The 14229-nt window shown below is 45.8% G+C and overlaps 1 protein-coding gene across 3 annotated transcripts in view; it reads left to right on the forward strand.

Annotated features, from left to right (window-relative positions):
• The window catches only part of CBL (Cbl proto-oncogene), a 404076-nt gene that overhangs the window by 152814 nt on the left and 237033 nt on the right, over positions 1-14229 (forward strand). For all 3 annotated transcript variants that reach the window (XM_069224841.1, XM_069224840.1, XM_069224842.1), the window contains exon 5: positions 10987-11108. In XM_069224841.1, the coding sequence (XP_069080942.1) occupies positions 10987-11108 (122 nt within the window). The remainder of the gene's footprint in view (positions 1-10986; positions 11109-14229) is intronic.

Below are 14229 nucleotides of genomic sequence, written 5' to 3' on the forward strand. Positions count from 1 at the left end.
CTGGTGTACAACATAGCTAAAACAGCTATGTCAGTACAATCATTAGCAAAACAATTTCAACTCTTAACACCACCATCAACCACCCTCGCTCCATCCCCACAAAAATGTATTAATTTGCCAGTACATGGTACCCATCGTACAGTTGTGCCATTTATTCTGTGGTTGAAGGTTTGTGCCATGAGATGCACGTATCCTACCTGGCATAGGACAGTTAAGTTTTTCAAATGCATTCATTGTTCAAAGTGTTTTGTTTTGCATCATCAGATGTGCTGGATTTATCTTTTAAGGTCAAGTGTAAGCATTCGACCTCTTGTATACTTTTATTAGGTCGAGCGTGAGCGTTGTATACTTTTAAATATACTACTTCTGTGGGCTTCCAGCTATTTCATATGTTAATTTCATGGTCATTTAAAAATCCTTGCTTGCTAGTGGTCAGTCATGCCTCTTTGTCCCTCCTTCTGAGTTGGGAGCGGGTGCCATCTGCCGTATAATTACGCTTTGTTTTGTTTATCTGGTCCTCAGGGGGCTTTTTTATTTATTTTATTTTTTATAAACTTTCTTTCCTGTTCCTGTCCAGGGAAGCTTCCCTTTTATTTGCAGAGCATACTTGCTCTGAGCTTAGCTGTAAACCAGGCCATAAATAACGCTGTTATCTTGGTCCCATTTGGTTTGTGGGCTCTCAGCACCCTCTCTCAGCTGCCTGACTCCCACCCTTCCTTGGCTTTTATTTTCTTTACCAAGTGTGCCTGCCTGTGGTCCCCGGGGCAGATGATCGCTTGTAATTGCTTACAGCTTAGGCACCCAGCTCTACCAGGGTTCCGCAATCCTTTGAGATGGTACCCACTTCTGCTTCATACTGGGATCCCACTCGCAGTTTCATCAGTGCCCCTCAGTTCTTGCAGTCAGTGCACTCTGCTGCTCTAGTTCTCGGACCTCGAGCGCAGCTTAATCCGTGCACCCCATTTCACACACTCCAAGCCCCTCAGTCGTACCTGTGCCAGAACCCACACATGATGTCTGCCAGACCACCTAAGTTCTTACAGTCAGTACACTCTGTTGTTCCAGTACTGGGACCTTGGGCGCAGCTCCATCAGTGCACCTCAGTTGTACCCCGGCGAGGTCACTTTCTTTTCTATACTGGGAACCCCGCTCACATACAGTTCCACTACAGCAGCCCAATTCTAATACTCAGTCCCACTGCCGAGCCAATACTGGACCTCAAGTCTAACATCTAACGCCACTGTTGATGGGAACCACCACAGCTACACCAGAATCCATCAGTTCTAACATTCAGTGCACATTTGTTCTCAGTACTAAGGCTCAAACACACCCCTCGCTTCTGTGGTTCAGAGCAAAGCCACTCCCATGCTGGGCCATACTCACAGCTTCTTACGGGCGCCTCCAGGTTAACACTCTGCAACACTGGCATCTTACGATGGACATTGTGTGCCTGTTACTATTCCAGTACTGCAGCCCACATACAATTCTGTCAGTGCACCTCAACCCTATCCTGCAGTGTCCCATTATTCCAATACCAAGAATTACACAGCACACAATTTCTCATTCCTTACCTGCTGCCTTTCTGTTATTCCAGCACTACGCTGGGAGACAGGTCTGTTTAGACCCCCAATCCTGATCTGGAGCGCCCTAATATTGCTGCATTGGGGTTCACATACAGCTCTGCTAATGCGCCTCCTGCTGTTCTGAAGTACCCCCTGCTGTTCCCCACTCTGACTTCTGTTTGAGGACGTGTGGAGACAATTAAATCTATTCTTAGCTGACATCTTTATTTGGGAGGGTCTGTTTCACCTATCTCTCTCAGTTCTTTGCTCTGTTTACTCTCAATGTTTTCTTTCTCCCCGACTTTTCTCTTTCCAGCTCTTAAAATCCACATGTTAACAGTTGTACTTTTTTTTGTTTCAACTGTTTATTTCTACTCCACTCTTTTTTTTTTATTTCCCTCTTCCTCTTGCTACCTCCCGTTTCATACTTCAAAAACATGGTTATTTCTTTCCTTGTTTCGTTTCTCTTTTCTTCATCAGGCGTTCATACTTTCACTCTTTTTTTTTTCTTCCCTTTATTATTTCTTTGTCTTTTATTTGCTCTTTCCTCTGACTCAGTATGCATCCTTTCACTTTTTTTTTAAAGATCTTTCTTCCTTCCTTTGTGTGGTGTTTTTACCTTTATTTGTCAATTGACATTTTACTATAAATCCTTCTTTTTCCCATCTGTATGTGTAAGCCACAAGTTACTTGTCGGCATCCGAAGGGTCAAAATGGTTTTCCAATTCTGTGTCTGTGGAAAATGTCAGTACATACATGCCCTGGTTCCTATGCTTCTTGTTTCTCTCACCATCACTTTTTTTTTCTCTCTAATGTTAATTTTTCTCTTTCTTTTCACTTTCCTTATTTTTTCCTCTCTTTTGCTGGCTAGCTACCTTCCCTTTTTTCTTTTGTCCCATACGTTTGCTGTATTTCTTCTTAGTTGGGCTTTCATTTTCATGCTCTTTTTTTCTCTTCTTTTATTTCTTTGAGACCCCCTTCTTTCTTCCTTTTGTCTGTTGTATTCCTTTCGCTTTCTCTGCCCCATCCGCTTTCTCTACCGAGGCCTTGGTAAGAATGGCGCAACAGGTGCAATTGCACTGGGGCCCAGAGACCTATGAACCTCATTCAACTCTAATTACTGCTCTATTTACCTACTGAAGTTCCAGTCAACCGTTTTCCTTTCTTACTCCTGGGCCCATGACACCGTTACTATGCCACTTGTCCTTTCCATCTTTACTCCCGACTCACTCTTTCCTTTCACCCTCCAAACCGTCCCAAATTATTTTTGTCGTGGTGTTTTGAGCATTACACTCTGATGCCTAAAATGTATTTCTGATAAAGGTTTTTATGACAATTGCATATGTTTTAAGATAGAGGAAGAAGGTAAATGGAAGTGCTTTAGTTAAATGCTGTGCCACTGGAATTATATGGCAGGAAAAGTTGAAATTATGAAGCAGGGTTGACCAATTTATGTAGAAAGAGAAATGCAAATATAAATTTACAATGCCAGTAGCTGTAACGCAAGAAAATGCGAGAACTATTGCATTGCAAATGCTTGTTTTTTTGTAAGACCGTATGTAAGACAGTGTGCCTTTGTCCTAAAACACTAGGCATGAAGTCAGACCACGTTTGGGGGGCTATGAGCAAGCAGGAGAATCCTGGCCGCAACTAAGGTTTTGCTCTGATATCCCAGTGAACATTCTACTATTGCTTTGAAAACTGGGCCAAGTACAACGCCATTGGCAGTTGACTGTCAGTGCTACAGATGGTGAGCAGACATGTCTTAGGCAGTGGGGTGGGTGCTTGAGCTCAGTCACATAGCAGCGCAGTAACTGATTGTCCTACCTAATGTTTAACTTTCAAGAAGAAAAGTTCTTTAATGCACACTAGAAATAACTAGTATACACGATAAAGGCAAGAAACCCTTTTAGTGTCCTGGGTACTGAGGTCAGGTTGTTACTCTTCTTGCTTTCTCTTGCCAGTGTCTCTACAGTCACAGCGGTTCCATCGAGGTCAATGCAATAATGTTGTTGTGGCTCAGATGGAGATGTCCTGCTCTATGACAAATTAAACTCAGTCTCTGAGTTCAGGTTTTCACCCATTAAGATTTCATTGCTCAATGAAAACCACCTGTGGTACATTTAATCCAGTTTCGGAGCTGCCTGGTTTAGTCTCTGCCTCTGTCCTCTCACCTCGCTTGTAGTTCTGGGAAAGCACACAACTGGCAGCTCTATCAGGACCTCTTCTGTGACACCCATCTGGCAGGTGCGTCTTCCACGAGCCTACTGTTTCAGTTGTTGTAGATGGCGGGTGGTGGTCTCGCAGGCAGGAACTGCGGTGCCCACATTAATCGGGATCACACAACTAAACAGGTTAGAACGGTGCTCTGGGATCAGTGCGGCACTCCCCCTAATGCTGATCTTTTCCAGCCACTGCAGCCACGCATAGGCCGGTCTTCCATAGTGGTGCAGCCACACATGACTTATCTACAACTGAGCAGCCAAGCTGCTTATCAGTCTTACTTCTGGACAGTATAGTTCTGACTGCACTACTTTTGGCACATCTGAGTAAAAGCTGTGATCTCCCCCCCCCCCGTCCAGTTCATTATTAATTATAAATGACTAGCAGGGGGACAGTGCTAGCCACGTCTAACAGCGGGCATAGAGATTTACAAAGTCCCAGTGTGTTGTCTTCGTTCATGGGATTTTTTTTTTCCACTGTTGGGTTTGGAAGTGCAGCCACAGCTCTCAGTTAGTGACTGTCGAAGAAGAGGATAACTAAGCTGAAATGCTTCTGAAAACACTGAAAAGTCAACAGACTGGAAAGAAGGGCACAAAACGGTAAAAAAAAAAAATCTCAGGAGTGGCGTTTTTCTTTTGCGATTCAACCATGTGGGTCAGAGAACATGCAATCAGGGAATTATATTTTTCCCTAGACCTCTCCTAAAATCTGGAAGGTTTGAATAAATACACCTCTTAGGTTTTTCCCCTAACTGCCACCACAAGCTGGCCCAGAAGGACAAATTTTGCAATTTGTGCCTACTATTAGTAAGAGGGGAGTCTGGCTGTTCTCAGTAGGACCCTCTAGGTCAGATAAAAGCAAAGGTGGGGTGCCAAACACTGATACGTTCCAAACAAGTGTCCCTTAAAGGCTTGGGGCTGTTGGATGAGGAGGATATTGGAAGCCCAAGATGAACAGGAGTCATACTGAAGATGCGACTTCCTTAGACTTGGAAAATGAAGAGGTGGTGCAAAATACGTTAACCAAAACAGCACTGACTCTTTATAGACTCCTAAACAATCCTTAAAGCTGCGACACTCATTAGTCAAGGAACATCTAAAGCAAAGGAGCCCTATGAAACTAAGTTAAATGATATTGGAGGGTACAAGTATTCACACTCTGATCCAAGTCTGATAGGGGATCAGAAGGAAAAAGATCCGAAAGGAAAGGAGCATTCAATGGCAGGGAGAATCTGCTTTGATTGTCGACCGCTTTGATAAGTGTCTGCCCGCCACCCACCGAAGGAAAAAGCACCTTTAAAGTTACATAGAAAGGACATTTTAAAGTCTAAATGCCCTTGTAAAAGCCTCATGTTATGAACTTTGGAGTTTATTTTTAGCCACCATCACAGTAAATGAAAATACAAAGGCTAGACAGAACTCCTGTCTGATCAGAGGCACAACTGAAGATGTCATGAAACTCATTAGTCAGCCTTTGTCTTATTTATTCTTTTATGCTTTCTTTATTTGCACTTGTAAGCTTAACATTTCCCATTATAGGTGTGGCCTGTATCTCCTCCTCGTACAGATTGTTGAAAAACTTGGCAGGAGGCGAGGACTTGTCATGGAATAAGGAATATTGTACCCAGTCCGTGTTTCAAGATGCAGTTTTGATCCTTGGCCTTGTGGTGTTTTTGTAATTTTGTTTTTAAGTTCCTTTTTGCAATGTTTAGCCAGTTTCCAGTTCTCACTTCCTCATCAGAGTGATACATGGTCTCCACGATAGATCCACTGACTAGTCAGTGTAGATGGAGGCAACCTGCTTCCTTATTTGCACTTCCTCCATTCCCCCATGACTATTTATGAAATGCTGTTAATTCCAAAATAAGGACACTTCTCTGCCAGAGAACCTTTACACGGGACAACACTTCAGATCTTCACATTCTTAAAGCAGCTGGCATTTGTTTGGGCCTCATGGCTGTGATTGAGAGATTTTCTGTGCTCATGTTTGATATTGGCTTTTCCTTTAGCTTTCCCACTCCACCATAACCAGATCTTACTGACCATTAAGACATAACTATTGTAATGAAATGGGTTCTGCCACACAGAACATGGTGAGCTCTACTACCCAAGGTCTAGAAACATGCTTAGGGGCCCGTCCCTAGAGCTGTGGAGTGCCAGGGGATCCCAGGCCGATTTATGTATCCAGGGGCCCAGGACCTCATCTCCAGATCCCCAAAACCAAAGAATAAAGCAGGTAGGAGCTGCTGCAACAAAGAATGCTCCAACCCCTCCCCCAACACACCCCTCCCAAAAAAAAACTTAGACAAAGGAAAAGAAAGGAAGAACTGCTGTAGGAAGTTGGCTCTGTATGTGTTATTTCAAAGTAAGGAATAGCATGCACAGAGTCCAAAGGTTCCCCTTAGAGGTAAGATAGTGGCAAAAAGAGATAGTACTAATGCTCTATTTTGTGGTAGTGTGGTCGAGCAGTAGGCTTATCAAAGGAGTAGTGTTAAGCATTTGTTGTACATACACACAGGCAATAAATGAGGAACACACACTCAGAGACAAATCCAGCCAATAGGTTTTGTTATAGAAAAATATCTTTTCTTAGTTTATTTTAAGAACCACAGGTTCAAATTCTACATGTAATATCTCATTTGAAAGGTATTGCAGGTAAGTACTTTAGGAACTTTGAATCATTTCATTAGCATGTATACTTTTCACATAAAACGCAATAAGCTGTTTTAAAAGTGGACACTTAGTGCAATTTTCACAGTTCCTGGGGGAGGTAAAGTAATGTTAGTTTTAACAGGTAAGTAAGTCACTTACAGGTTTCAGTTTTTGGTCCAAAGTAGCCCACCGTTGGGGGTTCAGAGCAACCCCAAAGTTATCACACCAGCAGCTCAGGGCCGGTCAGGTGCAAAGGTCAAAGAGGTGCCCAAAACACATAGGCTATAATGGAGAGAAGGGGGTGCCCCGGTTCTAGTCTGCCAACAGGTAAGTACCCGCGTCTTCGGAGGGCAGACCAGGGGGGTTTTGTAGGGCACCGGGGGGGACACAAGTCCACACAGAAAGTACACCCTCAGCAGCGCGGGGGCGGCTGGGTGCAGTGTGCAAACAAGCGTCGGGTTTCCTTTAGTTTTCAATGGGAGACCAAGGGGTCTCTTCAGCGATGCAGGCAAGGGGGGGGGCTTGAATAATCACAGTAGCATATATACTTTTTACATAAAACACAATAAGCTGTTTTAAAAGTGGACACTTAGTGCAATTTTCACAGTTCCTGGGGGAGGTAAGTTATTGTTAGTTTTATCAGGTAAGTAAATCACTTACAAGTCTCAGGTTTGGGTCCAAGGTAGCCCACCGTTGGGGGTTCAGAGCAACCCCAAAGTTACCACACCAGCAGCTCAGGGCCGGTCAGGTGCAGAGGTCAGAGGTGCCCAAAATGCATAGGCTTCAATGGAGAGAAGGGGGTGCCCCGGTTCCAGTCTGCCAGCAGGTAAGTACCCGCGTCTTCGGAGGGCAGACCAGGGGGGGTTTGTAGGGCACTGGGGGGGGGGGGGGACACAAGTTAGCACAAAAAGTACACCCTCAGCAGCGCGGGGGCGGCCGGGTGCAGGGTGCAAACATGCGTCGGGTTCTCTGTAGGTTTCAATGGGAGACCAAGGGGTCTCTTCAGCGGTGCAGGCAGGCAAGGGGGGGGGTCCCTCAGGGTAGCCACCACCTGGGCAAGGGAGAGGGCCTCCTGGGGGTCACTCCTGCACAGAAGTTCCGTTCCTTCAGGTGCTGGGGGCTGCGGGTGCAGGGTCTTTTCCAGCCGTCGGGAAATGGAGTTCAGGCAGTCGCGGTCAGGGGGAGCCTCGGGATTCCCTCTGCAGGCGTCGCTGTGGGGGCTCAGGGGGGACAACTTTGGTTACTCACGGTCTCTGAGTCACCGGAGGGTCCTCCCTGAGGTGTTGGTTCTCCACCAGTCGAGTTGGGGTCGCCGGGTGCAGTGTTGCAAGTCTCACGCTTCTTGCGGGGATTTGCAGGGGTCTTTAAATCTGCTCCTCTGTAACAAAGTTGCAGTTCTTTTGGAGCAGGGCCGCTGTCCTCGGGAGTTTCTAGTCTTTCTTGAAGCAGGGCAGTCCTCTGAGGATTCAGAGGTCGCTGGTCCTTGGGAAAGCGTCGCTGGAGCAGGTTTCTTTGGAAGGCAGGAGACAGGCCGGTAGGTCTGGGGCCAAAGCAGTTGGTGTCTTCTTTTCTTCCTCTGCAGGGGTCTTTCAGCTCAGCAGTCCTCTTCTTCTGGTAGTTTCAGGAATCTAAATTCTTAAGTTCAGGGAAGCCCTTAAATACTAAATTTAAGGGCGTGTTTAGGTCTGGGGGGTTAGTAGCCAATGGCTACTAGCCCTGAGGGTGGGTACACCCTCTTTGTGCCTCCTCCCAAGGGGAGGGGATCACATCCCTAATCCTATTGGGGAATCCTCCATCTGCAAGATGGAGGATTCCTAAAAGTTAGTCACTTCAGCTCAGGACACCTTAGGGGCTGTCCAGACTGGCCAGTGACTCCTCCTTGTTATTCTCATTATTTCCTCTGGCCTTGCCGCCAAAAGTGGGGGCCGTGGCCGGAGGGGGCGGGCAACTCCACTAGCTGGAGTGTCCTGCGGTGCTGGAACAAAGGGGTGAGCCTTTGAGGCTCACCGCCAGGTGTTACAGCTCCTGCCTGGGGGAGGTGTTAGCATCTCCACCCAGTGCAGGCTTTGTTACTGGCCTCAGAGTGACAAAGGCACTCTCCCCATGGGGCCAGCAACATGTCTCGGTTGTGGCAGGCTGCTGGAACCAGTCAGCCTACACAGATAGTCGGTTAAGGTTTCAGGGGGCACCTCTAAGGTGCCCTCTGGGGTGTATTTCACAATAAAATGTACACTGGCATCAGTGTGCATTTATTGTGCTGAGAAGTTTGATACCAAACTTCCCAGTTTTCATTGTAGCCATTATGGTGCTGTGGAGTCCGTGTTTGACAGACTCCCAGACCATATACTCTTATGGCTACCCTGCACTTACAATGTCTAAGGTTTGGCTTAGACACTGTAGGGGCACAGTGCTCATGCACTGGTGCCCTCACCTATGGTATAGTGCACCCTGCCTTAGGGCTGTAAGGCCTACTAGAGGAGTGACTTATCTATACTGCATAGGCAGTGTGAGGTTGGCATGGCACCCTGAGGGGAGTGCCATGTCGACTTACTCGTTTTGTTCTCACCAGCACACACAAGCTGGCAAGCAGTGTGTCTGTGCTGAGTGAGGGGTCCCCAGGGTGGCATAAGATATGCTGCAGCCCTTAGAGACCTTCCCTGGCATTAGGGCCCTTGGTACCAGGGGTACCAGTTACAAGGGACTTACCTGGATGCCAGGGTGTGCCAATTGTGGAATCAAAAGTACAGGTTAGGGAAAGAACACTGGTGCTGGGGCCTGGTTAGCAGGCCTCAGCACACTTTCAGTTCAAAACATAGCATCAGCAAAGGCAAAAAGTGAGGGGGTAACCATGCCAAGGAGGCATTTCCTTACAACTGCTCATTAGAAATTCACACTTTCTGAGAGGTAGCACCCCATAATGCCCTGGGGAGGCTGTTTCAAGGCCATATTTTGTCTATTATGTCGCGGCAACAGGGTCATCACTAACTTTACCAAGAGAGCTTGGGTAGGGGGCTGCAGGAGTGGCATTTTCAAGCATTCCCAACGCTGGAGCTTTAGTTCTACAGCTGAGAGTGAAGCATTCTCTAAGAGGTGGTTCTTTGGCTGCTGTTTGTAGCCTAGGGGTATTTAAAAAAAAGAAAAAGAAAAAAGACACATGGTTTATGTTGGTATGATGCTTTACTTATAAGTGATATTTATAATTATTATTTGAAGGCATTGCATCACTGACAGTAATGAATGTTCCACATAGGCTACAACGTGTTATTAATTATACTGTATGGACATTGTCACAATGCTGTATTACTTATGATGGCAGATGGATTATGGTTATTGTAGTCTGTGATGGATCAACAAACGATGTGATCTCAGTGCACCAACACTGATCTGATGTAAAGTGACACCCTCCTATACGGTCATGTGCTGTATTGTACATGCGTTTGGGGAGGTGTGCTGTGATTTTTGGGATCATGACCCTTTAGGGGGCAAATGTACAGTATTTGCACCAGCCTAATGTTAGTAAATTACAGCGTAGTATTAAGTAGTGTGTGAGTGTTTGTGTGTAAAGTACTTTTCCTTTACTAAAGAAAGGCCAATTATTTATTCAGTGTTTTTTATTGTGTGCCCTCAAATATTGATTAGTAGCCCACACCAAATCCCCTGAGTGGACTTTGGACTGTTCTGCTACTCTGAGTCAAGTGCTTGAGAGAGGGGTGTTTGGTTCCCAGTGAAGGGGTGAGATCGTGAACCCATTACTTGTGCAGGCTACACAACTAATGGCCTGTTGCCTTGCATCTATCATTGTGGAACATTTTAGTGAGGCAGAATTTTCTTTACACTTGTGCTGTTTTTACATTGGCTGTATGAATCTCTTCTTCTTGCTAGAGGCAAAATACTTGTTCTCTGGTAAAATGACAATGTCCAGAGCTGCCTTCGCACCCGATTCTGGGTGATACTACGTCAAAGGCTTAAGCTGATCTTTGTATGGAAATGGTTCATAAATTCTTAAACAGTGAGCAGTTTTAGAGGAATGAACCACAGGGCTGAAATATGTTAGGTCTCACACATATTAAGAGGGAGGTGAGGGAAGGAGAAGGCTACACTGGACAGTCGGCTGAGAAACCAGATCTGTCCTTGATTATCATATAAAGCAACTGCTTGTTCACGGACTTCTAGCTGCTTTGGCAGTGCTCTAGGACTTGTTCAGTTTAAGTGCTCCAGCCTATCCAGACCACAAGGCCATCACTGTTGTCCTTCGAGGTCAAGCAGCTTGCTCACTCCTGTAGTAGTTAAGCCCCAACCTTTGTAGCAGGAAGGCTTCTCCGATGCCTTAGTCTTGATCTCAACCAGCACAGCATGTTGTGGTTTTGGTCCTTTTTCTGTGCTGATGCTGGAGAGCATCGTCTGTGATCAAACATTGTACAGCATTTCCCCAGATGGAGCTCATGGGTACTGTGATTCCATTGACAGTCAAAATTCTTCTTATCTATGGAAGTGAATGCAGTTTGATAAATTTCTATGTCCATCTTTCCCCATGTGTCCTCCTTCTTCAGCCATGGTCATCTTTACTCAGGAATTGGAATAGCTTGGCAGTCACTCACCCAGGTTACATGGCATTCCTCACATATGATGAAGTGAAAGCAAGACTTCAGAAATTCATCCACAAACCTGGCAGGTGAGTGCTTTTGGGCTCTCCCCACATTAGGTATTTTGAGCATTGCATGCTGTGAGGGTGATAAATATACAGTGAGTATGTTCTGGTTAGGGTGTTTAACGTGTAGAGGCTAAGGGTAATGTAAAAAAAAAAGTGTTGTAAATCTGGTGCATCAGTGATGAATGTTTTTGCAATTCTTTGGCTCTTCAAAAAATGTGTTAGAAAATAGATCTGTCACTTTGAAGTTGGGTTGATAGGTTAGATGGCTAGGCTGTGTGTGTAACGAGTGACTTGTGAAAACATGGAAGGTGGGTGAATGCAAGGAATTGGGTGGATGGGGATGTAGGGGGGAACGGAATGGGGGTATGTAAGGCAGAATGTACATATGCTACATTCGAGGTAGTCATACACACTGAATTTTACAGATGTTTGGCAGTCATTTTTCTACTATTGAACTAAATGAAAACCAGTGTTTCACACTGATGTAATTGGGGATATATGTTGCTTTTCCATAGACTGAAGTCTAAAACAATAGATGATGGACGGAATGCTGAACAATGCCGAACATGCACCCCCAGTTTCAGATCTGGGCCTAAATCCATTGTTTTTTTTTGCCGGCCATGTCTTTCCAATTTCAATCCAGCCATATGCAAAACAGTCTTGACCCTACTCCCCATGGGAACATTTCCATTCTGAACTGCCAGGCTAGGTCCTCGCTGGACCAGAAACAAGCATCCTGGGACCCGTTTCGGGGTATCACACCTTATCAGCCAAGTTAACTTAAATCTGGTGGCATAGCGAGCATCGGACCCACTTCTGGCCATACCTTTCCCACTTCTGGGCATACCTTTCCCACTTCTGGGCATACCTTTCCCACTTCTGGGCATACCTTTCCCACTTCTGGGCATACCTTTCCCACTAATGGTGACAAACACAAAAAGAGCAGATGATGGACAGAATGCTGAACAATGTCAAACATTTAGCCGCAGTCACGCATCTGAGCCTAAATCCATTGTTTTTTTGCTTGCCACGACCATTCCAGTTTTGACCCAGCCATATACAAATTAGTCTCGACCATGCTCCCCGTGCGAACAGTCCATCCCGAACTGGATTCAAGGTAGCCTGGCTGATGAGGGGTGATGCCCCAAAACCAATCCCAGGATGCTTGTCGTCTCCTGTCCAGGGAAGCAGTTTTAGGCAAATGAACTACTGGTCTGAAAAATTGTAAAAGTCTAGCGCCTATTTAGAGGGTGACGGGAGGAGGAGAAGGCTACTCTGAACAGTCAGATGAGAATCCAGGTATGTCCTTGATTATCATATAAAGCAACATCTTGTTTGCTGACATCTAGCTGCTGTGTCAGTGCTCTAGGACTGGTTCAATTTAAGTCCTCCAGGCTATCCAGACGACTTGGTCTTCACTGTTGTCCTATGGAGTCAAGCAGGTGCCCACTCCTCTGTAGCAGCAAAGCCCAAACATTTGCAGCGGTAGCAAGGCTTGGTCTCAACCAGCACACCATGTTGTGGTTCCGGTCCCTTTTCTGTGCTAACGCTGGGGAGCACTTCTTGTGATCGAATATTGTACAGCAGTTCACCAGGTGGTGCTCATGGGCGCTGGTGATTCCATTGACAGTCAAAGTTGTGCTTTTCTTTGGCAGTGAATGCATTTTGATAAATTTCTATGTCCATTGTTCCCCATTTGTCATACTGCTTCAGCCATGGTCATCTTTACTCAGGAGTTTAAATAGCTTGGCAGTCACTCATCCAGGTTACATGGCATTCCTCACATATGATGAAGTGTAGCCTAAGGTTATTTAAAAAAGACAGATTCATGGTTTATGTTGGCATGGTGCTTCCATGATACCTAGACAGGAAACAAGCATCCTGGGACCACTTTCTGGGTATCACCCCTCATCAGCCATGCTAGCTTAAATCCAATTGGGGTTGAGCCATAGGGAGCAGGGTCAAGACTGATTTGCAAATGGCTGGGTCCATCCTGGGGTGGCAGGGTGAGCAAAAAAAAACATAACTATGGATTTAACCCAGATCTGTGACTGGCAGTGAATGTTTGACAGTGTTCCGTTCATCATCTTTTTGTGTTGCTATAGAAAGTCAGTCCTAATCTGCACTAGTTCAGTGTCCAATGAGTCCTTACTGCTGTTTTCAGGATTGTTCGACTACTCATAACACTCTCGGAAGTGATGTTTGGGTTTCTTGTAATGACGCAAAGCACATGATAGGCAATGAAATGAGAGGCAATATAAAGTGTATAGGACACACCTAAGCCATGAGTGATGTGTGTCTTACTTTCTAGAACTGCTGAGATGTGATTTGTCATACCTGTGGGTTGCAGAGGTGTTTCCTTCTGAGCATCTGTTCTAATGTCTGCCATGCTGTTTATTATGCCAGGTTGGGCTGTGAGGCATTTCCTTGTGTGCTACTACTATCTGCAATTGTGTACAGAAATTCACTGTTGATTAGTGCATAAAATGGACATTAACATGGACTCTACTTACAAACTGAGATGCTTCATCCTCTGTGAAAACATGTTCCACCCTAACTGGAGTGTTATAAGAACTCAAGCATGTGTGTTGCACTGAAGTGCTCCATTCTTAGTCTTCTGTACCATGTTAATGAATCATGACTAACTATCCTGAGCCTGCTATACAAATTCTATTGTTATTTTGAGAGCTCCATAATTGTTTCACAGCACTGTCTGTTTTAAGGAAGGATGCATCGAGTCTTGTGATCATGGGCAGGGGGCGCGCACCATGGCATAGCGCACCCCCCCATGAGCTTTTTGGCTCAAACCAGGGTGGCGGTGCTGTGCGTTTAGGAAAGGGGCTCGGGACGACCGCTACCGCGAATGTCCATACCTCCCCCCACGGTACTCCATTACATGGCCCAGGAATTTTTTTAATTTGGCGGGATGAGACTGCGCCAGGGGACCAAGGTATGGCCCGGTTGCCCAGTATCATTCCCATTGGGTGCCAGGGGGATCCCTTGCTTAGGGTTGGCTCTGGCATGGTTGGATTGGGGGACAGTTTTCATGCTGGCCCGCGCCCCCTCTATCTTGAGGGGTCAGGTGAGTCTCGCCTTGTGAAGCGTAATTGGTTTTGGGGGGGGGGTGGGGACACGGCCCCCA

This window comes from Pleurodeles waltl, chromosome 3_1 (genome assembly GCF_031143425.1).
Source record: "Pleurodeles waltl isolate 20211129_DDA chromosome 3_1, aPleWal1.hap1.20221129, whole genome shotgun sequence".
NCBI lineage: Eukaryota > Metazoa > Chordata > Amphibia > Caudata > Salamandridae > Pleurodeles > Pleurodeles waltl.